The sequence below is a fragment of the Lampris incognitus genome, chromosome 2 (genome assembly GCF_029633865.1).
Source record: "Lampris incognitus isolate fLamInc1 chromosome 2, fLamInc1.hap2, whole genome shotgun sequence".
Classification (NCBI taxonomy): domain Eukaryota; kingdom Metazoa; phylum Chordata; class Actinopteri; order Lampriformes; family Lampridae; genus Lampris; species Lampris incognitus.
This window is the reverse complement of record NC_079212.1, coordinates 41,064,725-41,092,687: the sequence shown is the minus strand read 5'-3', so window position 1 is coordinate 41,092,687 and position 27,963 is coordinate 41,064,725. Positions and strand designations below refer to the sequence as shown.

The window sequence follows — 27,963 nt, the reverse complement described above, 5'->3', positions numbered from 1 at the left end:
CGCGTGTCAAGCCAGGGGCGACCATTAGCTTTCCCTCTCTCGGTCGTTCCCAGTCGAGCTAACCTAGCTTGTGGCATGGCACTTTGTTGTTCTCCCCTGCTAATGTCGGTAGCAAGCTAACAAACGATGCCGATCTCCCTCTGTCGACGGTGTTTCGACCGCCCAACCTTTTAAGTGTGTGTGCGTACACGTCTTTCTCGTTTTTGCACCAGTGAATATTCAGCGCCATGGTCAACCAGCTGGTGCAACAAGCCGACGGTGGCAAGCAGTCGTGCAAAAGCGACTCCAGCAGCGCCAGCAACAGCGGAGGGGACAGTTCGAAGGAGAGCTCCCGATGCTCCACCCCCGTCCTGGACGCCGATCGCACCGACCGGCTGCGGGAGAAGATGCGCCGGAGGATGGAGTCAGGGGACCGCTGGTTCTCCCTCGAGTTCTTCCCCCCTCGTACTTCCAGCGGGGCTGTCAATCTCATCTCGAGGTGTGGGACCTCTTCTTTCGCTGCCACTTGTTGGCTTGTTCCAAAGTTTGTTTGTTTGTTTGTTTGTTTTTTCAAACGGGGGATCGACCTTGATAGAAGATAATGGAAGCCACGTGTGATGTGTTTCTTTTTTACGTTTGTGTTGAGCGGCATGGAAAATATCGCCGTCATGATAATCGCAGGGGATTTTAATCGACCTCTATACACGCTCTATGAACAAACGTATTGGGACGCACCTCTTAATCATTGAATTCAGGTGTTTCATTCAGACCCATTGCCGCAGGTGTATAAAATCCAGCAGCTAGCCATGCAGTCTGCATTTACACACATTTGTGAAGGAATGGGTCGTTCTGAAGAGCTCAGCGAATTCAAGCGTGGTACTGTCATAGGATGCCACCTTCGCAATAAGTCAGTTCGTGAAATGTCTTCCCTGCTAGATATTCCACGGTCAACTGTAAGTGGTACTACTGAAAAGTGGAAGCGTTCAGGAACAACAGCAACTCGTGGCAGACCACGTAAAGTCACACGGCGGGGTCAACGAGTGCTGAGGCGCATAGTGCGTAAAAGTCGCCAACGCTCTGTTTACTCAATAACTGCAGAGTTCCAAACTTCCTCTGGCATTAACATCAGCACAAAAACTGTGCGCCGGGAGCTCCATGGAATGGGTTTCCATGGCCGAGCAGCTGCATGCAAGCCTTACATCACCAAGCACAATACCAAGCGTCGGATGGAGTGGTGTAAAGCACGCTGCCACTGGACTCTGGAGCAGTGGAAACGTGTTCTGTGGAGTGACGAATCACGCTTCTCTGTCTGGCAGTCTGGTGGACGAGTCTGGGTTCGGCGGATGCCAGGAGAATGTTACCTGCCTGACTGCAGTGTGCCAACTGTAAAGTTTGGTGGAGGAGGGATAATGGTATGGGGTTGTTTTTCAGGGGTTGGGCTAGATCCCTTAGTTCCAGTGAAGGGAAATCTTAATGCTTCAGCATACCAAGACATTTTGGACAATTCTATGCTCCCAACTTTGCGGGAACAGTTTAGGGGGGGCCCTTTTCTGTTCCAGCATGACTATGCCCCAGTGCACAAAGCAAGGTCCATTAAGATATGGTTGGGCCTGCACAGAGCCCTGACCTCAACCCCATTGAACACCTTTGGGATGAACTAGAACGGATATTGTGAGCCGGGTCTTCTCGTCCAACATCAGTGCCTGACCTCACAAATGCTCTTCTGGATGAATGGGCAAAAATTCCCACAAACACTCCAAAATCTTGTGGAAAGCCTTCCCAAAAGAGTGGACGCTGTTATAGCTGTAAAGGGGGGGGGGGGGGCAACTCCATATTAATGCCTATGGGATGTCATAAAAGCTCCTGTAGGTGTAATGGCCAGGTGTCCCAATACTTTTGTCCATATAGTGTGTATCGTATCTGCTTAAGCAAAAAATACTAAGGATCTAGCTGTGGCTCATCACATGGAACTGTTGGTAATACTTAAGTATAAAATCAAACCAAAACTTTTTTTTTCAATTAATTCTCCCTCAAATGTTTCAGAGACCATTTTGTGTGAACTTTAAACAATAGAATATCGTTACTTTGACAATATAACAATACCAGTTTCATCCCTATACATCACTTTTAAAAAATGACTAATATTGAATTATTGCCCGCGGTCCTACATTACGGTGGGCTTACTTAGGTCTGCCTATATCAAAACCAAACATTGCTACCTGTAAAGCCTTCTTCATTCCTGAATGCTGCATGGTTGAATATTCTTGTATTACAAGAACGTGTAATCCATTTGAGGTGCATCGTTTTCTCTCCAGATTTGACCGTATGGGCTCAGGAGGGCCCCTGTTCATAGATATTACTTGGCACCCAGCGGGGGACCCGGGCTCCGACAAGGAAACCTCCTCTATGATGATCGCAAGCACGGCCCTCAACTACTGTGGTCTGGACAGCGTCCTCCACCTGACCTGCTGCAACCAAACCAAAGAGAGGATCACTGGCTATCTTGCCAAAGCCAAGCACCTTGGCCTCAAGAACATCATGGCTCTGAGAGGAGGTAGGGGAGACAACAGGAGCTCTTTGAGAGCTTGAATTTCTGGAATGACAGCACACCCAGAACTTTGTTATTCTTTCCATCAAGAAACAACAATATCACATTAAATGCGCTTTCATTATGAAGGGTTTTTATTGTTGTTGCTGTTGTTGTTTTTTTTAACTTTTTACAAGCAGACCACAGAATTGCCCATAAAGTGTAACTGAGTCAATGTTTTGAGCTGTAGGCATGTGCTGTGTAGCTGAAGAAACAGGTCAGTACTGTTCATAATGTAAATAGTGGTCAAGATCATTTCACCAAACTGTTTTCATTTTTAAAAAAAAGGCAGTTGTGCTGCCCTCTTTCGGTTGACATTCTCACTCCTACTGCACAGCCAGGATCTTCCTAGTTGGTGATCTAGTACCAGTTTGAACTAGTTTGACGTTAATGGGCAGAAATTAATAAAATATTACCAATTGTCAAAATCAGCGATACTTTTAGAGACACACACCCCTTTTCAACCTCATAGGCCATCCCACTAAAACGGCATTTTTAAAAAGTGTGTACTGGGAGGAGACAAGCTAAAACTGTTTATTACATTACCCGTTACAAAGTAAAAAGAGAAGGCAAAGCTATTTTTTAATGTAATGTGTTCATCTTTTTAACATTTTCCATACAACAGGTATTTAAATGAGCTCTATCTTTGTAAAGCACTTTGTAACATTGTTTTAGAAAAGTGCTATATAAATAGTGTTATTATTGTTATTATTATTATTATAATTATTATTAATGTTTAGAGTCCCTGAATGGCTCTCACTTGCCTCCCCATTCTTTCAAGAAGCCAATTCATGAGTAATTTCCCAGTCTTGATGATTGTGTGTGCCAGATAAGAGCCTTCTTATAGATGCTTCATGACATATCATTGATATATGTCTTTATGCATGCTCAATAATCAAGGTATGGAAATCACAGAAAGTTGAATCAGTTCATCTGGACACAACGTTTACTAGGAGAAAGGTTTCATCACTCATCTAAGTGACTTCTTCAGTCTCAACTGACTGCAGGTATTCCCACCCTTCGGTCTTTATGCCACTGTATTGTTTATAAGGGTGGTGATACCTGCAGTCAGTTAATAATAATAACTTTATATACCCCGCGACCCTGAGAGCAGGATAAGCGGTTAATATAATGGATGGATATACATATATGTATATGTGTGTATCTATATATATATATATATATATATATATATATACACACACACACACATACACACACATATATATACACATATATATACATATATATCTACATACATACACACACACACATACACACACACACACACACACATATATATATATATATATATATATATATATATATATATATATATATATCAGTTTTCTAAAACAATGTTACAGAGTGCTTCACTGTTCGAGGGGGAAGGGGAACTGGGGGAATAGCGTGATCCTCCCATGCACTACATCCTCCTGGTGAAACTTCACTGTCAGATGAAAAGAAGCAGCTGGCAACTCCACATGTATCGGAGGAGGCATGTGGTAGTCTGCAGCCCTCCCTGGATTGGCAGAGGGGGTGGAGCAGCGACCGGGACAGCTCGGAAGAGTGGGGTAATTTGCCGGATACAATTGAGGAGAAAAAGGGGAAGGGGGGGGTGAGCAGTTAAATTTTAAAATCAATTCAAAATATAACAGAGAGCCAGTGTAGGGAGGCAAGCACAGGAGTGATATGGTCATGCCTCCTTGTCCCGGTAATGAGCGAAACAGCGGCGTTTTGTACCAACTGCAGACAATGGGGGGAGCCCTTACTACTACTACTACTACTTTTGGCTGCTCCCGTCAGGGGTCATCACAGCGGTGCCCTTACTGATACCAGAATAAAGTGCATTATGATAGTCAAACTGGGAATTGATAAAAGCATGTACTACTTTTTGCAGATCGGCAAATGATAAAATCACTTACTTTTGGAGATTAGCTTCAGCTGGAAAAAGCATGAACATATTTGATTTGATTATCAAAACTGAGGTTAGCATCGAATATTACCCCAAGATTCCTAGCAGCCTGCTTAAGACTACCTGACAGACCACCAAGATTAGTAATAACTTATCATTGTTAAATTTGAGAACATTTTCTGACATCCAGGATTTAATGTCAGAGAGGCAAGTTGTGAGATTTGCTAGGACACTAGGATCTGTAGGATGTAGTGGCATGTATAACTGAGTGTCGTCAGCATAAAGATGGTAGAGCACGTCGTTGTTTTGAATGACCTGGCCAAGGGGCAGCATGTATATAGAAAAGAGAAGGGGGCCAAGAACTGAGCCTTGAGGGACACCACAACTCAACTGAGCCACCAAGGAGGTGGAGTTACACAGAACAACAGAAAATGTTCTGTTGGTGAGGTAAGAGCGTAATAAGCTATGAACCGAGCCCTTGATGCCAACCCAAGTCTCTTAAGTGATGTATGAGGATGTTGTGATTGACCATGTCAAAGGCAGCACGTAAGTTTAAAAGAACTAAAATTGAGCAGTCAACTCTCTGTCTGCAGTGAGTCATTAGTGACTTTAACTAGAGCTGTCTCAGTACTACGAAGTGCTCTAAAACCAGACTGGAAACTATTAAAAACGGTGTTAGTGTTCATAAAAGAAATCAACAGAAGAAATTACTCTCCAGAACCTTGGATAGAAAAGATAATTTGGAGATTGGTCTGTAGTTACTTAGGGACAGGGGATCTAAATTAGGTTTCTTCAGCAATGGGTGAACAATGGCATGCTTAAAACTGTCTGGAAAAGAACCAGAGGCCAGAGAATTATTAAGGTTTTGCAGAATAACGGGGCCAATAGGCAGAATTAACATGGGGAATGGAATGAATGCAACAGCCTGGCTGGATCTGGGACCTAATATTCTCCACCTTATTTACAAAATGAGTGAGAATTTTTTTTAGACAACTCAACATCAGGTTCAAAAAGAGAAGTGGAGGGACTATTAATAACAGAATCAATTACCTTGAAGAGAACTTGAGGATTGTGGTTATTTTGGTTCAGAGAAGTTAAGACTAAATGTTGTGTCCAGATGAACTGATTTAACTTTCTGTGATATCATTGATGTGTTAGTTGATTATTCTGATAATCTGCTTTTTAGACCCAATTGGAGCTGACTGGGAGGAAGAGGAGGAGGGCTTCAATTATGCAACGGATCTTGTCAAACACATCCGCTCTGAATTTGACGACTACTTTGACATCTGTGTAGCTGGTAAGTTCTCAGCCTTTGTTGTCAATTCTAGGCATTGTTTTAAAGTACAACCCAACTGAAATTCACTTACTTATTTTTTTGTTACAGCAATATAGATCAGCTCTGTATATTGTCTGTTTTGTGTCCACTTTGGGGAAAACAATCATGACCCAAGAGGAAGAAGTGTGCATTTTAAATATTTTTTGGTTCTCATGAGGGCACCACCTATCCCAGCTTCTACTTATAGGTGTGATTTGATTCCAGCAGGACCCTTTGGTTTGTCATGTCAGTTTATTGTGCAGATTTTTTTTTCAATGTATGTGATTTTAATATATAATATCAATGATTAATATCACCATTTAAAAAGTTGCAGCAACTCAAGTTGAATTTTTTTTTGGATGCCATCACTGACTGAGAGGCATATAAACTAATCAGCAAATCTCCCAATAGGTCTTTCCAGATGCTGAATGGTGTAAATCAACAGACAGCTCGCTATGTTACATGCCAGAAAATAAGTGTTAGATAATGAAAAGTGGGAAAATCTATTGCCATGTAACATCATTTGAAGCTGTATGACCAGTAAAGTTGACATAGTGCCTCCCATGCTGACTTTTAGCTGGCACTCAAACGACATCATGGAAACGCCCACACAGTGGCATGAGGACTAGATACTGTTTCAACATGCATCTTCAAAAATATGCTTGACCTTCTTTTAGAAATGAAATAAAGTCATAATATCTTATTTATGTTTTTTAGATCGAAATAGGGGAGATTTTGTGAACTACATGAACTAACCACTGAGCGGTTAGCACTGTCTCCTCATGGCAGTAAAGTCCTGGGTTCGAATCCCAGCCCTGGTCCTTTCTGTGTGCAGTTTGCATGTTCTCCCAGTGTTCGCATGGGTTTCCTCCCAAAGCCGAAAGACATCCAGTGTATGTGCATTGAGGACACTATATTGCCCTTAGGTGTGAATGTGTGAGGGTTTGTGTCTCTTACCTTACAATGGAATGGTGCATCGTCCAGGGATTGATCCTGTCTTGTGCCCAGTGCATGTTAGGATGGGCTCTCCCCTGTAACTCTGACCAGGATAAGCAGGTATAGATAATAGATGGATAAAGTGAATTGAACGTGTTGGTCTTTGTCCTCTTTTCAATAATGTTTGTGGACTTTGTGCCAAGGCTACCCCACGGGTCACCCAGAGGCAGAGAGCTATGACGAGGACCTAAGACACCTGAAGGAAAAGGTGGATGCCGGGGCAGACTTCATCATCACCCAGCTCTTCTTCAGGGCTGACACGTTCCTCAAGTTTCTTCGAGACTGCAGGGCCATTGGTATCACATGTCCCATTCTACCTGGAATCTTTCCTATCCAGGTAACAAGCTGCTCCTCTGAATAAAACAAAAACAGTTATTGTCATTAGAGTTTTGAAAAAGTGCTTTGAAACAGTTTCTGAGAAGGTGAATTTGCCCAATAAAAACATTTTAATGATAGTAAAAAGTGTGATTATAAAAACAGATTTGCTGCAGACAGTTTAGGCCACCAATTCATGAAGCAGAGTTTCTAGAAACATGCACAAAAAAGATACTGTTTGATTTGAATGAACCATGAACCACTATGTGAAAATAAGCATCGCTCAGCTCTATTGATGTGAATCATTGCTCTGGCCCTACTGTGTTTATTACCTGCCGTAGTTTCAGCATCTTGAACTTGAATTGTTTCAAATGTTTAACACCGGTAGGTCTAGTATAGGGCCTAAGCGGCCGTCTTTCTTTGGTATGACAAAATAGTGGCTCCACCAACCTTTCTGTCTTTCTGAGGGAGGAACCACTTGAATCGCTCCTTTCTTGATTAAAGAGTTTATCACCTCTCTTAGCACTTACAAGGTAAGCTTGTCCGCTCACCTGGGTTTGTACCACTGATGAGAAACGGGGAGGTTGCATTTGGAACTGTAAATGGTATCCCACCACAGTAGTACGTTCCACCCAGGGCAACACTGTGCATGCGCGCCATTGCTGAATGCGAGCAGTGAGTTTGCCAGCTACCTGAGGGGACATGGCACCCTCTTGTCGGCAAACCAGGCATAAAGAAGCACTGTGGTTTTATTTGTCTGTTTATTTTGGATACAGACTGGATATGAAGATTTTTCACTGCACACATGGGATTTGCCTTCATTGAAACAATGTCTGAATGAGGTTTACCTTTCCCTACACCCCCACTGAGAACACAACATTGTGCAAAACGCCTGCACTGGGGGTGTGAACCACAAAATCCCCGCGCTTTAGAGAACACAGAGCTGACTGGGTGAACAACAGTGTATTGGGTGTGAACAGAGTGTGCTTGGGAGACATTATTGTGGGGTAACATGACCGATTTAGGTTTGATCTGTGAAGAGAAAGAGGATGCGGCCTCTTGAATGGCACAAGATGGGGGACAGTGGCGTCTCTGGTTCATAATAGCCTCCTTTTCCTCTCCTCCATAGCTAGGAGGAAGCTGGTTTCTTCCGCCTCACTGTGTGGTGTCCTTCATGAGGTTAGGAGGAGGTCCTTTGCTCCAGGCAGAGTTGAATGGGGCAAATTTGGCTGGCTGCTTTGAAGAGGGCATCCCAGCTGCAGTTGCCGGAGCCATTCTCAGCGGGGGAGGCAACAAGGCTGACTTGAATGCGCCAGGTGGTGGCTTTTGTCTGACCTTCCTCCTAGGTAGTGCACTACATAGCACCTCCACCTACAGCTTCCTGCACTCGAGTTTGGCTTAAATGGACTCAAGTGTCTGGCCAAACAGACCCTCTGTTGAAATGTGCACATTCAGGTATGCTGCCCTGTCTCAGTCATTTCCAACAGCATCAACCACGGATGTTGTTGTGCTACCACCATGCTCGCTAAGCTCCGGCCCAGTGACAGCAAATTGTAGTCGGACACTGACCTGATTTCATCCAGCAGTGGGGACAGGGGGCTGCCTGCAGGTAGTTTGGATCCCAGCTGTGCGAGACACATAGCTTGGTAAGTCTGAAGGAGTGTAACAGAACTCAAAGCCCTGGTAGTGCCCGCCTGCAACTCTGTAAACTTTATCCAGCTGAGTGGAAGAGAAACGGCAGTGTTTAGAAGGCAGGACTGCCGGACCAGCGAGCCCGGTGTTGTGGTAGTGCGCAAGGTAGGAGGAAGCCAAGGGTTTGCTGTATGGGAGGAGAATTTACCAAGTCTGCCATATCAGCCCCATACAGGTCCTGGAACTGCACATATCCAGGCACAGCAGTGCGAGTAGACAGCGGCTTGTCCCAGGTAGATGTCAATTCAGTAAGGAAATCCAGAAATATGGACCTGGTTTCAGGTTATGGTCAGCACTAGGGGAAGGAAAAACCACACAAACCTTGTTTGTTTCTGTGCCAGAGATGGCCAAGGCCAGCCCACCTCCAGCTTACTAGCAGCCCGCTGAAACAGCCAGAAAAGAGTTATCTGTAAAGTCCTGGCTAACCTCTGCAGCATCAGAGGTAACCTGATCCACCTGCAACTCCTCCTGCTCATCTCCAGAAAGGCTGTAGTCCAGCTCCACAATAGCTTCCTCCTGATAGCCAAAAGGATCCCACCTGTGGTCATGAAATTTGCAGAGCATACTGGCCCCATATCGTCCATTTCCTGCTCCAGTTGGTTACTCCAGGATAGCCTTGCTTCTCCGCCGGCCTCAGCCACCGTATCGGATAGGGGCTGTCCGGAAATTTCCGAGAGGAGAGGGTCCTCCTGCCACGCCACAGCTTGACGCAAAATCGATTCGACGAAAGTCACACAGTTTTTGAGAGTCGTCCGCTTGAGTTGGCTACGGAGTGCACATGCATGAGGCTGAGTCAGTGCTCGTCTAGCATTGCTATTCCCAAACAGACCAGGCAAGGATTGTGGAGGTCCTTCTCGTGCAGAGAAAAACCACAGCCTTGAGGACAAGGACGAGTGTTAGTTTTCTTCTTTGAAGAAGAATTGGTTTGAGTTCGCTCAGTCATGTTTGCTGCAGCAATTAGCGAAGCTAAACTAGCACAGCACAACCACCAAGATGAACAAGCAATAAAAAAAAAAAAAACCGTTATGCAAAAATTTCAAAAGTGGCGCTCCATGGAAAGCTAACTCACCAATATGAGGCTGTTGTCAGACTAACCTGGTGGAACCCAACCAGCTAAGTTGAACGTTTTGCTGTATTTTTAGGTGTTCTTCACAAGGTGAAGAGTGACAGAGCTGCGGGATGCTGCTGGTGATGATGCTATATAGCTTAGGGGGTGGGACCAGGCCACCATGCGTCACCACTCATCATTTGCCTTTCAGGTGTGAAGAGAGGTGTCTTCAACCAGACTTAAGAGGGCGTTATATCCCATACAATGTGTTGTGCCGAGTGAATCAACTGAAAGAGAACCTTAAAACTCAAACCAAGGTCCTCATCCATCTGTTGTCACATAGCTTCTATTAGAACAACAAGTGGGATAAACCCTGTCTTAAATCTTTCCCACACCAGGGTTACCAGTCCCTACGCCAGCTTGTCAAGCTATCCAAGCTCGAGGTGCCAGAGGAGATAACTGAAATCATTGAGCCCATTAAAGACAATGATGCCGCCATTCGCAACTATGGCATCGATCAGGCAGTGGAGATGTGCCGAGTGCTGCTTGAGAGCGGCGAGGTGCCTGGCCTCCACTTCTACACACTAAACCGCGAGGTAGCCACTATGGAGGTCCTCCGGCAACTCGGGTTGTGGATAGAAGACCCCAGGTCAGTATTTTTGGTTTATATATGATGACTATAGTGTACTTTTTTAAAAAAGTATATATGTTTTTTTCTTTCCTGAGGGGTTGGGGAGTTTTCAACCTCTGAATTTATTTTAACACCTCCTGTACAGTAGGACAGAATTATATCTGCTAAAAGCAGAATGAGATTTTAGGCTCTGTTCAGAGCTTGAAACTATAAGGTTCTTGTGGTCTGAACTGCCCATTATGTTTGCAATACTAAGAAACCTCTGCTAGAATTAATTTTGCATAGCTTTGCTTCAAATCTAATTTTTATAGTAACATGTTTAGAGTCAGGAGACAGGCATGGGTACAAGTCCATGAATACTGGGATGGCAGAATACCTGTGCCCCATCCATGGGGTTAGTGATTGCATCAAGAAGGGCATCCGACTTAAAATTTGCCAAATCAGTATGCGGATTGACAGGACCATGCCAGATCGGTCGAGGCTCCATGGCAGATTGGTTAAGGCTCAGGTTAACAGCAGCCGCCATTGGTGCTGTGCCATCACAGGGTGCTGATAGAAACCATAAAATCTGCTGTGGTGACCCCTGAGAAACGGGGAATAAGCCAATTGAAGAAGATAGTAACATGTTTAGAGTATTTTTTTTCAATTACTATTTCAGAATAGTCTTTACTTCACAAGCTACAATGTGGTGCAACTAGAGGACAATTAGTGAGAGTCACCGAAACAACATTTTCAAATTTTTTTTTTTTACAGAGTGCATAAGTGAAAGTATGGAAGAAAAATATATATTATAGAAGTCATTTTCATGAGCTTTGGATTTGGAAAAGTGCTTACATTTTCCTTTGCCAGGCGGCCTCTGCCCTGGGCAGTGAGTGCCCATCCCAAGCGAAAAGTAGAGGATGTACGTCCCATCTTCTGGGCTTCCAGACCCAAGAGCTACATCTACAGAACCCAGGACTGGGATGATTTCCCAAATGGACGATGGTAAGCTCCTTGAACTTTTTTTGCCTTTATGCCAACCAATTATCCACATCAGTTTTGCAAATGGTGAACATTGATACATCCTCAAGGCAGACTATCATAGGGCTTGTGCAAGAGAGCTGCTGAAAGCTTTAGTGTAAACGCAAGAGCACAGACCAACACTATCAGAAAAGAGGAAACTTGTAGTTAAACAAGTGAACTGGTGAGAGGAAGTAGCAAGGTGGATCCACAGCAGTTCAAGTGAAGCAGGTGTAGTGAGGAAGCAGTTTTACCAAATTTCTTTATATAAAGGTGGCCAAAGTTAGACTCATTAACGGAGAAAGCTAAGCTATGCTGTCTATGTGTTTGGGGTGGCCCATTAATATACATACATTGACAGTAACCGAGTATTTTTTTAATTCCATATTAATTTTCATAATCATGATACAGTAAGCAGGTGCATAAATCTACTTTTGTTGATAAAAGGGGCCAAGTGTAATTTCTACCTAAGTGCTAGCCCCTATCGTTGAGAAATAATAACAGACAAGCAAATTCAAATAGAAAGGTAGCATATACCCAGCCAACATCTGCCATTTTCAAACGCCTTCAACATGTATCCACTTGCTACAATAGCCACATAGTTTGATGAGGACTGCAAGTGTGAACTAAGTTTTGTGGGACGGGCCATCAAGGCCTACAAACAACAATAGTAAGCTGGCCCGGCTTCTGTGCTTTTGAATACAGAATGAAGGAGAATGAGGGTTTTGTTTATTTTGTCCCAATCACTACCACTCTGCAACCCCTGCTAATATTTACTCGTCATATTGTGCTTCAGGAAAGCCAGCATATAACACAATCTCTTAAAAACTATAATTCTAAAAATCATCATATTTGTTCAGTGCTGAAATCCTTGATTTCCCCACATGTTGTCCTCCCTCTGGCAGCGAGAGCAACAAATGAGATGTAGCAGCCATTGTTGTTTTGGTGCCATCAGATCAGCAGTAAACGGTTCCTATCCTTGTAAAGGGGAACACTGTTTTACTATAGTATTGATCATAGAATTGGTAGATTAGCTGTCTAACCGAAGCATCACCACATCATCGTCACATTTCAGTTCTTTTTCCTGTTTGAGGAGGAACATATTTGTTGCTGCACCAGGGTTCATTTTAGCCAGTCAAAGTTTTCAAAGCTGTATATGGAGAGTGTCTCCAACCATGGTAAAAGTGCTAGTTAGCGTTATATAACCTGATTCCATGGTCCAGATGGATAAAATGACTATTTATTAATGGAGAAAAATCCCAATAGTCAGCTTTAACTTCCTGACACCTGTGGATGTCGAGGTAATTCCGGTGGTGGCTGAGTGACCTAAATCCCAGACATGGATTCAAGATGAGTTGCTAGTGCTCTTGCATCAGCACCATCTTCACTGCCAAACAAGATATGGTTGAACTTGAGTTTTAGCTATTGACTTTGTAGTATTTGTGAAAAAGATGTCTAGCCTTTTTATAAGCTTGTCCAGCCTTATCTATTCACCTCACCAACTTTGCCTCCTCTTCAAACTTTAGTTACAACACAAACTTTATTTAGATGTGACAGCTGTTTTGTCCATCTTGGGGAAAGTACAACCCCACAGTCACCATCAAAGGGAAACACTAAAACATTTTTATGATTCAATATTCATCTCAAATACATCATTGATGCAAAGTAATCTAAAAGGACGTTTGTTAGCATGTAAATCTCTGAGTGCAGCTTCAATGTCCTTTTCAAAAGATTCAGTGCAGTGAAGCAAGTGTTTGTCTATAGCCATGAAAGATGGTATTTTAAGAGTAACTTCATTAATTACTTGGTGTTCCTTTTGAGTTGTGCTGCTGACAGTGGCAACACATAATAAACAAAATAAAATGGAGGGTACATGATATAATAATGAATTGACTCATCAACTATTTATTTGTGTTGCAATTGCTTCATGATGACCACTAGCACCAGTCAGTATCCGTCAGCCAGTGTTGTATTTATACATTGGCTAATGTGTGTCACAACAGAATGATGAAACTGAGCTTCAGGTTAGTGCCAGGGAAAACCCACTGCCAGAGTAAAGAACACTTGGACCCACCCACCCACCCACCCACACCCACCCACCCAACCACACACACACACACACACACACACACACACACACACACACACACACACACACACACACACAAACATCAGATAAATAATGACCAGTCAAGTTTTTTATTTTAAGATAGGCTTAATTGGCTCTGGCCAGTCTTCATAAGTGTGTGTGAACAAAATGAAGCAATTTCAGCAGTTTTGGAAAGTTAATTTATTGGGAAATGCAAACAGCCTTAGCACAGAAATGTACAGAGACAGTCAGCATCAGCCTAAGACCTGACTCAACGCAGCCATGCAGTACTCAGTGGACTATGTATTTCCCTGAACTTATTGGGCATTTTGAAGGAAGTGTGAATCATGTAACTAAAAATAAAAAAGAGGACGCTTACACTGGTGCACTAAAGCTAAGCAGCTCAGGGAACAGAACAGAGGAGCTGAGAAGCCGGAGTAAAGCCTGCAGAAGTCAGGCGCTGCAGAATTAACCAGATCTAATACTTGTTTACTCAGGTTGTAAGGAAACAGTAGTCAGCGATTATAGCTAGGGTTGGGTATTGTTTGGATTTTAACGATTATGATTCCAATTCTGCTTGATTTATTCCGGTTCTTAACAATTCTCAGATTCTTTGAGGGGTGGGGTCAAAACAGGTCACATGCTCATTTCACCCCAAAAAAAACCAAAAACTTATTTTTAAAAACCCTTACGCAAGTCATTTCACTCATATTCACAACTGACTTCGTACAGTTTATGGAACCTGTAAATTTTATACAGTTTAATTTGGTTGCTGTTATTAAATGATATGATTAAATAATAATCCGTTCATTCTTTTTTCATTCACTGTACTGTAACTGTAACACTGAAACACGCTGAAATGACAACACAGCAACATTCTAAAAACCAGTTAATTCACAGTTTAGGGAGCTGCGGCCCATGTGGGTGTTGACGAGAGAGCAGTAAGAACATTTGTGTGAACGTTCATCTATGAAGAAATATCTTAAAGTATTTGCACAAATTTGACACAGTGTTTAGCAATTCGATCAAGTATAGTTAGTTTGCTGTTTGGGGGCGTCCGGGTAGCGTAGTGGTCGACTCCGTTGCCTACCAGCACGGTGATCACTCGTTCAAATCCCCGTGTCACCTCCGGCTTGATCGGGTGTTTACAGACACAATTGGCCGTTGTTCGAGGGTGGGAAGCCGGATATGGGTTTGTGTTCTGGTCGTTGCACTAGCACCTCCTCTGGTCATTTGGGGCGCTTGTTCAGGGGGTAGGGGGAATTGGGGGGAATAGTGTGATCCTCCCACATGCTACATCCCCCTGGTGAAACTCCTCACTGTCAGGTGAAAAGAAGCGGCTGGCAACTCCGCATGTATCGGAGGAGGCATGTGGTAGTCTGCAGCCCTCCCCGGATCAGCAGAGGGGGTGGAGCAATGACTGGTACAGCTCAGAAGAGTGGGGTAATTGGCCGGATAAAATTGGGGAGAAAAGGGGGGGGGGATAAGACAAACACTATTTAATTTCCACTTTCCTGATCGTGGTGAGGTGCTGGCTGCTGGCTGAGGGTTGACTAAGGAGAATGAGTTATATGAGGGAGAGGGAGACCAGCGCAACATGTCAGGCATGGTACACTCATTGATTTGTATGCCATGCTGGTGAAAGTGTTTTGTCATGTTAGTAGTGCATCCTCCTTGGCATGAAATAAGTTTGGCACAAGTGTTGCACGGTGCCGACCCGTCATTTTTTCAAACAGAGTGAATCCATGCTTTTGAGCGCCTGCTGCAGTCCATGATGGCGCACAGCTCTACCCAGACTCATGTGCTCGCTATTCTTACTGATCTACCCAGCGTCGTCCAGTCCAGAAAGAGCAGATGAGAAGACATGCATGCATTCAACTTGCATGACTACAGGTGCAGCGGTGCAGACTGATAGCCAGGTCCTGGTACTGAAACTAGCGTGAGGGAAATTTGTTTAGGAAGCGATTAGCAGAATCGAAATGAAAATGTCTTAATGATTCCACTGGAATCAGAATTTTGGAACCAATTGTAACTTGGAACCGGTCCTTGATGCCCAACCCTAATTATGGCAGGTCACAAAAACTGCTATGATTGTGGCCGGAAAGAACAGTCCATGGCTCTGGCTGAGAAGGAAATCTGTTAGGCCTCAAAGTAATTCTATGTCATGTGTCAGACAGGAGCTATACATGGATCAGCCAAAACATTATAACCACCTGCCCAATACTGTGTAGGTCCCCCTTGTGACACCAAAACAGCTCTGACCCATCGAGGCATGGACTCCACAAGACCTCAGAAGGTGTCCTGTGGTATCTAGCATCAAAACATTAGCAGCAGATCCTTTTAAGTCCTGTAAATTGGGAGATGGGGCCTCCATGGGTCGGACTTGTTTTTCCAGCACATCCCACAGATGTTTGATTGGATTGAGATCTACCAAGGCAACACCTTGAACTCTGTCATGTTCCTCAAACCATACCTGAACGATTTTTGCAGTGTGGCAGGGTGCATTATCCTGCTAAAAGAGGCCACTGCCATCAGGGAATACCGTTGCCATGAAGGGGTGTACTTTGTCTGCAACAAAGTTTAGGTGGGTGTTACATGTCAAAGTAACAGCCACATGAATGCCAAGACCCAAGATTTCCCCAGCAGAACATTGCCCAGAGCATCACATTTCCTCCACTAATTCGCCTTCTTCCCATAGTGCATCCTGGTGCCATCTTTTCCCCAGGTAAATTAAGCACACGCAACCAGCCGTTGTTGTGGCAGTTGATTAATTCCACTCTGACATTAGATGAGGAGTGAGACAAAAATCTCTTACAGTATTGTCACATGATTTTAATATATGTTCAATGAACAGACGCACAAACTCAGACATTTGAATGCGTGCCCTGATCTCAGAGCCCCCTCCCTTTTGTATCTTGCAGCACAAACAACTGAGGCATGCTTATTGTAAACTAATCTGGTTGGGAGAAGTAGCTCATCTCTATTGCTGGACTGTCATCCGAATGGGTAACAGGTGTTGGCTCAGAGAGTTCATAGGTCAGGTCTCCCTTCGTCCAGCTCGTGATCCCCAGGATCCCCATTCCTTCAGACCTTGTGACCCTTGAGTAAGTTTCCCAGACAGTCCTCCGCCATCAACCAATAGTCAATCACAGTCCTTCCCCTGTTCATACAGGGGAAGGGACTTTTATAGCACCACCTGTTACTTCACCTGTGACCTGCTACACAAGAGCCCCAAGCATCCATCCAGGCAATATGAACATAGTACAGCTGATACATGGTCAAAGATTAAAAGTGAGCAAACATTCATATATGAATTGCCCTCACAATATCACCCCTTTTGATTACATTTAATCAACAACAAGTCATCTAGCTGGACATCAAATGAAACATGACAATGGTTATACATCCTGGGGAACATCTTGCCTCACACAGAATGACTGTGAGGCCTGTCTGTCAGTTGTAAGCCAGCTGAAATGCATCAAATTTATATCAACACACTCCATACAAACTTAGCAGTCAGACAGAAGTCACAATCATCCAATCATCCCTTGTCCTCTCGAGCCAAACATCTCACCCCACTCTTGACTAGGAATGAGTAAGACTTGAGAAGTTATGTACACTAATTTGAGCAACCATATTATAAAAAAAAACCCAGTATATATATATATATACACTGCTCAAAAAAATAAAGGGAACACATAAGCAATGCAATGTAGCTCCAAGTCAATCACACTTTTGAGATATCAACCTGTCCAGTTAGGAAGCAACACTGATTTGTGAATCAATTTCACCTGTTGGTAAATTGTCTAATTTCCACCTGGTGGAAATTAGACAATTTGCAAGACAACCCCTATAAAAGGAATGGATTTGCAGGTGGTGGCCACAGACCATTTGCCTGTCCTCATCTTTTCTGGCCGATCTTTGGTTAGTTTTTCATTTTGCTAGTGCCCTCACCACTAGAGGTGGCATAAGGCGGTATCTGCAACCTACAGAAGTTGCTCAGGTAGTGCAGCTCATCCAGGATGGCACATCAATGCGTGCTGTGGCAAGAAGATTTGATGTGTCTCCCAGCACAGTGTCCAGAGCATGGAGGAGGTACCAGGAGACAGGCCAGTACACCAGGAGACGTGGAGGGGGCCGCAGGAGGACAACAACCCTGCAGCAGGACCGCTATCTGGTCCTTTGTGCAAGGAGGAACAGGAGGAGCACTGCCGGAGCCCTACAAAACGACCTTCAACAGGCCACTAATGTGCAGGTTTCTGCTCAAACAGAATGCATGAGGATGGTATGAGGGCCCGACGTCCACAATTGGGGCCTGTGCTCACAGCCCAACACCGTGCAGCCCGATTGACCTTTGCCACTGAAAACATGTGACAGACGTGAGAGAGTCTGGAGACGCTGTGGAGAACGTTCTGCTGCCTGCAACATCCTCCAGCATGACCGGTTTGGCGGTGGGTCAGTGATGGTCTGGGGAGGCATATCCTTGGAGGGCCGCACAGACCTCTACGTGCTAGCCAGAGGTACCATGACTACCATTAGGTACCGGGATGAGATCCTCAGACCCATTGTCAGACCATATGCTGGTGCAGTGGGCCCTGGGTTCCTGCTCATGCATGACAATGCTCGTCCTCATGTGGCCAGAGTGTGTCAGCAGTTCCTGTATGTCGAGGGCATTGATGCTATGGACTGGCCTGCACGTTCCCCAGACCTGAATCCAATCGAGCACCTCTGGGACATCATGTCTCGTACCATCCGCCAACGCGATGTCGCACCACAGACTGTCCAGGAGTTGACCGATGCCCTGATCCAGGTCTGGGAGGAGATCCCTCAGGAGACCATCCGTCGTCTCATCAGGAGCATGCCCAGACGTTGTAGGGAGTGCATACAGGCACGTGGAGGCCACACACACTACTGAGCCTCATTTTGAATCGTCTTGAAGAATTTCCACAGAAGTTGGATCAGCCTATGTTCTCATTTTCCACTTTGATTTTGAGTATGATTCTGAATCCAGACCTTAATGGGCTAATGTTTTTGATTTCCATTGATCATTCTTAGGTTATTTTGCTCTACACACATTCCTCTGTCTAATAAATAAAGATTTTCAGCTGAAATATTTAATTCATCGAGGTCTATATTGTGTTTTTAGGTGTTCCCTTTATTTTTTTGAGCAGTGTATATATGTACACTATGATGTGATTGCTTTGGTAGCAGAAATAATAGTCACACACTGTGTTTAGCTGTTGATAAAGTTGTCATGCATATTTTAGCCATACATATTTTAGCTTACCCCTTACGGATACAACTCAGTTTCTCAATCTGCTGTGTGCAATTTCAAACCAGCAGAGTCAGCTATTTTATGCTTGTAGTTAGGATTATTCCTTGAAAGCAGGTGTGGAAAGGAGTAGTTTTAAGATACTAAAAATACCTTTTGAGACTCATGTTGGTAATTGTTAACCGGGGCTGCGAGGCTGAACCCAATATGCTGACACAGACAGAATCAAAGACAGAGGTTGCGTAAAAAGCAAATGCTTTTATTGCCTAGCAGGGTGAGGGAAGATAAAGGAAAGAGGCCATGCCAGCGAAGACCCCACTATAACCTGGCTGATGGTGAACTGGGCAGGAGAAAGGGGGAGCGGTGACGACGTCAGGCAAAACAGACGAGCGGGGAGTGAGACCAGGACCAAACAGGGAGTGGGGAAAACAAGCGGGGAATTCACGGAGACAGACTGGGGACCGGAGACAGGGACTAGGCAGGACAGGCACTATGATCTAATAAGTGGATGTGGCAAGGTTGGTTGATAAGGAGTTGAGTTGATTACGGTTGGTGAGATGTAGGTGGTGGACCTCTGCTCTGCTTGCAGCATGCCTGCCTCCATTCCTGAACATAAGCAACAGGGAGAGAAACTAGGGCAGGGAGAGTGGCAACATCATCATCATTGGTGGACACTTGAACGAGTATGACTGTCCTGTCCATTGGGTTGTCTACTTGTGGGTCTTCAGATGGCTGTAGAGGCCGACCCGCGATCCACATACATTGGTGCAGTGTGGACAGGGTAAAGTAGTGGTGGCTGAGCCTTTTTCTCTCTCTCCTTGCAGTGCTGTCACTTTTTCTCTGCAGCACAGTGGCGTTCCATTTCATGACGTGCAGCTCCTTCTTGCACGGATTTCTTCCAGGAATGCCTATCCAGTGCAATGTGTTCCCAGTTGCTCGATGTCATGTTGAACTTCTTCAGACTGGTCTTGATATTGTCCTGGAAACATTTCTTTTGCCTGCTGAGAGCTCGCTGACCTTCCTTCAGCTGGGAGTACAGGATCTGTTTGGAGAGATGTGTGTTGGACATGCGGATGACATGGCCTGTCCATTGGAGTTGGTGCTGCATTATTGTGGTGGTGATGCTAGTCATGTTGGCTTCTTCCAGAACGCTGATGTTGGTGCGCCTGTCCTTCCAGCTGATCCTCATAAGGATCTTTGGTGGTATTGTTCCAGGACTCTCAGGTGGCTGCTGTAGATGTTCCATGACTCTGCTCTATAGAACAGGGTGGGGAGAACAACAGCTCTGTAGACAGGGAGTTTTGTTTAGGCTTTTAGGTCTTAGTCTACAAGACTCTTTTCCCAGGTCTGGCGTAAGCAGCACTGACACAACTCAGGCGACAACGGATAAGGGAGAATGGGAAGAAATGGGGGGGAACAGCAGTGTTATTGCTCTTACATCCCCCAATGTTACTGAGACCACGTCAAGTGACATGTTTCAGAAGGAAATCGTTTTTCTTTCAGTTAAAACTATAGTGATGAGCACAGCAGTTTTGTAGGTAGACCTGGCCGCCTGAGGCATGCCCGTAGCACACGATGTATTCACATTTAAATTAGATTTCAACTAAGGTGCTGTCCCACAACTGCATCGGGAATAGCTCAGGTCATCAGTATTGGTAAATATTTCATTGCAACCAGCAGCATTACCTTCTTATATCACTTTATATTTGATAATTGTTTGTGCATTGATTTTTGTTTCCGTAGTAAAATCATCCTTTGTTTTGATGAAAGGAAACTGAGATGTCCTTAATTTTATTTCCTAAGGGGTAACTCCTCATCTCCAGCCTTTGGTGAGCTCAACGACTACTATCTTTTCTACCTGAAGAGCAAGTCGTCCAAAGATGCATTGCTCCAAATGTGGGGTGAGGAACTGACCAGTGAGGCTAGTGTCTATGAGGTCTTCACCTGCTACATCACAGCCCAGCCCAACCAAAATGGACAGCAGGTAACTAACACCAAGAATGAACAAACACAAGGCATGAGAAATACTGAAGAAAGAGACAGTGGATAAGTAGTCCTCTGCTAAGTGTGTGGTGATCAAACCAACGGTCAATAATGAAATAACAGACCATTTGTCTATGTAGATGATGACTGGTCAGAATCTCAGGTTGGGCTGTGGGTGTCCGGGTGGCGTGGTGGTCTATTCTGTTGCCTACCAACACAGGGCTTACCGGTTCGAATCCCCGTGTTACCTCTGGCCTGGTCGGGCATCCCTACAGACACAATTGGCCGTGTCTGTGAGTGGGAAGCCAGATGTGGGTAGGTGTCCTTATCGCTGCACTAACGCCTCCTCTGGTCGGTCAGGGCACCTGTTCAGGAGGAGGGAAAACTGAGGGGAATAGCGTGATCCTCCCATGCGCTACGTCCCCCTGGCAAAACTCCACACTGTCAGGTGAAAAGAAGTGGCCGGCGACTCCACATGTATCGGAGGAGGCATGTGGTAGACTGCAGCCCTCCCTGGATTGGCAGAGGGGATGGAGCAGCGACCGGGACAGCTTGGAGGAGTGGGGTAATTGGCCGGATACAATTGGGTAGAAAAAGGGGAGAAAAAATCCACCCCCCCTCCAAAAAACAAAAACAAAAAAACAAAACAAAAAAAAAACCCCAAAAGAATCTCAGGTTGGGGACTCAAGTGCTGGATGAAATGAGCCCCAATGACCAACATACACTTGCACTGTGCAGTGGTGTGGTTCTGAGACTGTTCAGTACAGTAGGCATCATGAGACTCTTATCAAGCAACATTTTTCAAATCTCCTCTGCATCTATTTAGTGGGTTTACGAAGCTTTTGGCATTTGCCTTACTGATACTGGATTTAGATTTGCTAAAATCTCCTGCTTACTCTTCTTAGGTGAAGTGTTTGCCATGGAACGATGACCCCCTGGCCCCAGAGACCAACCTTCTGAAGGACGAGCTGGAGAAGATCAACAGACGAGGGGTGCTCACCATCAACTCCCAGCCCAACATCAATGGAAAACCCTCATCAGATCCCATTGTCGGCTGGGGACCGGCTGGAGGCTACGTCTTTCAGAAAGTAGGATCATATCAAGAGCTTACACTCCCAGTAGTTTTTCTTCATTTATGAGGATGGTAGGGAGGTTAAGAAATATGCAGAGCAGCAGACACACACAAGGGCAGGAATTCAGTTTGATTTTCTTTTTTGAGGAATAGAAGTACATGTTAAAACTTAAGGCACAGGGGTCTAAACCACTGTAAATTGAGGCCTTTTTCATAGGATAGTTTATGGGTTCTAAAAATATAATCAGGTTGGGCCTCACCCCAACTTTCCCAAAATATTAGAACGAGTGGAAGATCACATGAAGTCTTTACTGTTTTTGTATTAATTAAACAATTCCTTTGAAATTTCTGTAAGATAAAATCCTGTCTTATTCTGACCAATCAAAACAGGCTTATCTGGAGTTTTTTACCTCCAGTGAAAATGTGACTGCCCTCCTCAAAGTGCTGAAGAAATATGAACCCCGTGTCAACTACCATATTGTCAATGTACAGGTAAGCTTTTCTTTTTTAGTAAATCAAGTGTCATATTGGATATACGTATACAAGATGTGACTAATAAGTCTATATCTTTGAGAATATACCAGTGGATGTGGTTTTACATAACATAACATAACATAACAAAGATTGTTCATCTTATTGTTTTTTTGTTGTTTTCTTTACATCATTTCAGGGCCACAATCTCACAAATGCCCCTGAAATGCAGCCCAATGCTGTGACATGGGGCATCTTCCCTGGCAGAGAAATTGTCCAGCCAACTGTGGTGGACCCAGTGAGCTTCATGTATTGGAAGGTAAGGTCAAACCACTCACATCCACATCCTCTTCTTGGTCATCTTGTGGCGATTGCCTTCGTCTCCAGTTCAGAAAACAAGAATTAAAGTTGTTGAGGTAGTACAATGAAATGGCGTCAGGTTGACTGGTATGTAGTTAATATGTAATAGGGAGTCCCATCATCATGTGGCGCTATGTTCAGAGAGCAAATGGAGGGCAGAGGCAGATAGTTGGATGCTTAGTATTTAGTAATATGGAGATACAGTGATGTGATGGAAGACAAAGGTAAAACTGTTACACCAACAGTCATAAAAAGTGTGCACCATTCATGTAACAACACAAGGAGTAGAATGCGTATGGTCCTATACAAGATACGAGCAGAGCTATTGGTGGTGATCAAAATGACAACCGGCAATTTATACAATAGACTTAATGTTGTTAACATGGTTACTGATGTCCAATAGTCACACATGAACTAAAGATGATCAGCAATGTTAACTTTCAGACATTGTGCATTTAATATGAATAAGAATTAGCAATTAGAGGCAGATTACGCCGAATTGGCTGGCAACTGTAGTTCAGCTGGGAGGCTTGGTGCAAGATCTGGGGATGTGATGGAATACATGCAATTTTAGGAAATTCTTAAAGGAGAGAGAGTATTTGTTTTGGGGAAAAATACATTTTATGCAAGAGGGTTTGAATTTAGTCATCATGAAAGCAGTAACTGAAGGAAGTAGCCTCTAAGCTTCAGAACTAAAGTATTTTTTTTTTCATGAAAGGGATACTTATAGGGATTCCTCTAAATTGTAGCTGGTGTCTATAGGAAGAACTTAAATGAATTATTGGTAGAATTAATTCTGAAACATGAACACTTTCTCAAACTCCTATTTTGTCAAACTAATAAAGATAACTGCTGAAACGAACGTATAAAGTGTATAAGGTGGGTAGTATTGAGAGTGATGATTCAATGGTGGGTGGCACGGTGGCGCAGTGGTTAGCGCTGTGGCCTCACAGCAAGAAGGTCCTGGGTTTGAGACCTGGTGTTGTCTATCCTTGGTGGGTCATCCCAGGTCATCCTCTGTGTGGAGTTTGCATGTTCTCCCCGTGTTTGCGTGGGTTTCCTCTGGGTGCTCTGGTTTCTTCCCACAGTCCAAAGACATGTAGGTCAGGTGAATCGGCCGTACTAAATTGTCCCTAGGTATGAATGTGTCGGCCCTGTGATGGACTGGCAACCTGTCCAGGGTGTTTCCCCGCCTTCTACCCAATGACTGCTGGGATAGGCTCCAGCATCCCGTGACCCTAATTAGAATAAGCGGCTTGGAAAATGGATGGATTTATGGATTCAATGGCGATCATGTCACATGAGGTGTACCAAGCTATAGCTCCTCTCCTTGCTATTCGTTTTACTGGCTTTATGGTCCATGGCTTGTTACTAGACTCATTGTTGTCTGTACTGTTAGTGCCAGTCATTAAGGACAAAGCTGGTAAAGTATGCAGCCTAGATAACTCCAGGCCTATCTATAGCTCTAGCCGGCATACTGTCAAAAGTCCTAGAAAGAATCCTGCTGGATATAGTGCATGAGTTTATCAACTCCATGGATAACCAGTTTGGTTTTAAAGCTAAACATTGCACTGACTTATGTATATATGCCTTAAAGGAAATTATTAACAAATATAGAGGCCAAAACTCATTGATTCTTACATGTTTTATTGATGCTTCCAAAGCTTTTGATCGTGTTAATCATAGGGAGTTGTTTGTTACATTGAGTCAAAGAGGGGTGCCTAAATACATTTGAGAATTCTGGCTTATTAGTATGCCCACCAGACTATGCAAGTGAAATGGGGTAATAGCGTTTGAGCCCTGTTTGGGGTTAGCAGTGGTGTCAGACAAGGGGGAATTCTGTCTCCAGCGCTCTACAATTTATATATTGATGATTTGTCCAAGCAGCTAAAAGCCTGTAACACTGGGTGCATGATTGGTAATACCTTGGTGAACCATGTTATGTATGCAGATGACCTTGTCCTTATATTAAGGAGCTGCTGGAGACCAGCGCTACAGGGACTATGTTGTGTGTATGGTGTGGAGCACAATATCAAATACAATGCTAGTAAGAGTGTCATGATCTGCAGAACCAAAGAGGACAATTAATTAAAATGTCCTGATTTTAAATGGTCTGATAATAATCTTGGGGTATGTAATAAAGTGAAATATCTTGGACATTATATTACTGAACAAATGACAGGCAATGGTATTCATCGGCAATGCCGCATGATGTATGCACAAGCAAACATGCTCTCACGCAAGTTTGGTATGTGTTCAGTTAGTGTGAAGATGTCTCTGTTCAGAGCATATTGTACAACACTCTGCACACCTGTGGTCAAACTATAAAAAAGCAAGCTTACAGAGGCTTCGAGTAGCTTATAATGATGCTATGAGAATACTACTAAAAGACCTAGATGGTGTAGTGCAAGTGAAATGTTTGTGTCTGCAGGAGTCAGTACCTTTCAGGCTCTTCTAAGAAATCTCATGTATACATTTATTTGCCGGCTCAATGACTCTGATAATGTAATCATCAAGGGTTTAACTAATATAAGATTCAGTGCCACACACTACCAATCCCGGCAGTGGGACCACTGGTATAGTTGCCTCCTTGTAAGACACTGATTGGTTCCATTTATATTATTTTATTCTTTACTTACACATTGTCTTGGGTTTATATTTTACCAATGGTTCTTGTCATTTATGGCTTCATTCTTTCTTTGCTTGTTTTTTACCTTGTCTTTGTCTGTTATGGACCCTGTGTCTGCAATAAAGTTTTGAGTTGAATTGAATCATTAAGAAAAGGCTGTGTTGAAATACTAAAATGTCCCTTTAGACTGAACCTTGTACATTCTCCTTTCTCATTCAGGACGAAGCCTTTGCGTTGTGGATCGAGCAGTGGGCAAAACTCTACGAAGATGAGTCCCCCTCGCGGATGATCATCAAATATATTCATGACAATTACTTTCTGGTCAATTTGGTGGACAATGACTTTCCCTTAGACAGCTGCCTATGGCAGGTCATTAATGATATGTTTGAACTGCTTGATGCGCCCCCAGCGCCATTCAGTGATGGAGACGTGTCTGAATAAGGGGAAATGCTGTTCTATTACTGCTTTGTTGTCTTTTTCAGTGCTGCTATTGGAAGAGTAGCGCTCTTGACTCAAACACCAAACACTTGTATAGCGAATTCAGGGGCAGCCAGGAATCGAACCCAGATAGCCCATGGGCGACTGCACTAACCAGTAAACTAAAGGATCCGACCTGTTAGCCAAGAGCTAGTGAGTCTAGTCGTCCATGGTCATTACACTACCCCCCCTCCTTCCGAAAGTGCGTCTCGCGCTTCAGCATTTCAGCTCACTCACGCCTCTGGGTGCACACTCTTCTGATGGCCTCACGGTCTCACCATCCCACTTCTGGCACCAATGTAGCAAATTCAGGTTGCAGCCGGGAATTGAACCTGAGTTCCCCACACCACGGGCGACTGTGCTCACCTGTCAACTAAAGAGTCCAGCCCGTTAGCTAAGGGCTAGAGAGTCTTGTCATCCGTGGTTGTTACACTTGCCTCAAACATCATGTACTTAAGCATTAGTTATCTGTGATCACAATGTGTATTTTTTTAATTATGTATTTGTAGCTAAACATGATCAAAACTGATTAAGCATTATGTTAAATGGCTCAGGTTTTCTTCTTTTACCAAACTGCCTTATCAAAGTCTTGCTCATAGGCAAGCTTATCCCCATCACTGTTGACACAAATCAAAATTGTAGTCCGACTTCTTTTACACTGACCCAAGCATCTTTGACTTTTAGTGCAGCAGTCTGACCTTTTTGATATTTCTTACGTAGTGAAATAGGGAGAAAAAAAAAAGAAGTAATTCAAAAGCCTCAAGAAATTACTTGCGGAAACATTTTGTACTTTTTAAATATTTATTCTTTCAAAGATATGATAAATGTATTTATGTATTTTCGAAAACTGTGCGTCGTAATACCATTTGCATCGTCTAAATAGAGGGTGTGTGCAGGTGTTGGTAAAACTGATTTCAAAGCAAAATGTAAAATGTGCAGCAGAAATGCATACATGTCTAAGCTAATCAGGGATCCCTGCTGTTATCAGCCACAGACACCAGCTCCAAAACCTGTTCTGAGCCTTGAGCAATCCCACATACTTCTTGTGGGGCATAGTCTTTTTTTTTCTCTCTTCAAATGTACATAATTGTATTCACTTGTTTTGCATTGTTACAGAACCCATCAAGTATTTTTTTCTGGTATTTCAGGTCTTTGTCATTTTAATACATGAATATACAAAATATCTTGTGACTGCATAATGTGTGTAGGTGGGTGGGGGTCACACATAAATTAACTGCTGTGCCAACTCTGCACACTACTCTGCAACATGGAACACTTTAAAACACGGGACTGGCATGAGGTTACGTGTCCTAGCAGAGAGCTTTATCAGCTTGTACCTTGTTGAAGTATCGCTTAATTTCGAGCCGCATGGATGATTGCTAGTAGTCACCTTTCTCACATGGGCACACCTACGTCAACATCTGCAAAGGTCAAGGCAGCAAATGCTGGCCCACCATCGCATTAATTACTAGATAATTTGAAAAGTATGCCCTGTCTGTTTACCGACCTTGACTGGTAGCTGTTAATCATGACTCCTTATTAAATAAGACACTGGCTGACTTTCGTTGTAGAACAGCTTTATAAAAACGAAGCTAATAAAACCCCCCAAAATGTGAAAAGGTCGAGGGAGGTGAATCCTTATTGAGCCTACTGACTTCACTGGAATGTTGCCCCTCCACTGTAAGCTACACAGCACACTGCACTAATGTGAATTACGCCCAGGAGTGTTTTTTTTTTCTTTCTTCAAGCTTTTGCTCCTTTCACCTTAAATATGTTTATCAGTATCGTCAGTCAGTTTTACTCAAAGGGACGGGAGTGGATAAGTTCTATCATAAGAGCAAATTGTCTGAATACAAGTGCATCTTCCAGGTATATAGTTTCATGCCTGTTAGATTCAATAGATATTATTTTTCTGCCATTGAAGTCATTAAATTGTAGACCTAAAGGTGTGGAACACCAAGCTTCTTCTTTCTTTCTTTTTTTTTTGTTGTCTATGTAGATCTGGCATGGATCTACTACTTCCGGTTGAGTAAGTGACCTCTTCAGCCCAAAGAGGTCACTTCGACCTCTTCAGCCCAAAGAGGTCACTTCGATGAGTGATTAAACAAATCTGTCAATAAACGTTGTGTCCAG

The 27,963-nt window shown here is 43.7% G+C and overlaps 1 protein-coding gene across 1 annotated transcript; it reads left to right on the top strand.

Moving 5' to 3' along the window:
* The first annotated feature begins 73 nt into the window (after window positions 1-73).
* On the top strand, window positions 74-27,963 carry mthfr (methylenetetrahydrofolate reductase (NAD(P)H)). The gene is made up of 11 exons (XM_056274616.1): window positions 74-478; window positions 2,295-2,533; window positions 5,668-5,778; window positions 6,936-7,129; window positions 10,246-10,496; window positions 11,328-11,462; window positions 20,642-20,822; window positions 21,727-21,909; window positions 22,284-22,385; window positions 22,564-22,683; window positions 25,573-27,963. The coding sequence occupies exons 1-11, from the start codon at window positions 228-230 to the stop codon at window positions 25,792-25,794; spliced, it is 1,989 nt and encodes a 662-aa protein (XP_056130591.1). The 5' UTR covers window positions 74-227; the 3' UTR covers window positions 25,795-27,963.

Coding starts and splice junctions, on each gene's coding strand:
- mthfr (XM_056274616.1), top strand. CDS start 228: ATGGTCAACCAGCTGGTGCAACAAGCCGACGGTGGCAAGCAGTCGTGC. Junction 479..2,294: donor GCTGTCAATCTCATCTCGAG/GTGTGGGACCTC, acceptor TTTTCTCTCCAG/ATTTGACCGTATGGGCTCAG. Junction 11,463..20,641: donor GATTTCCCAAATGGACGATG/GTAAGCTCCTTG, acceptor TTATTTCCTAAG/GGGTAACTCCTCATCTCCAG.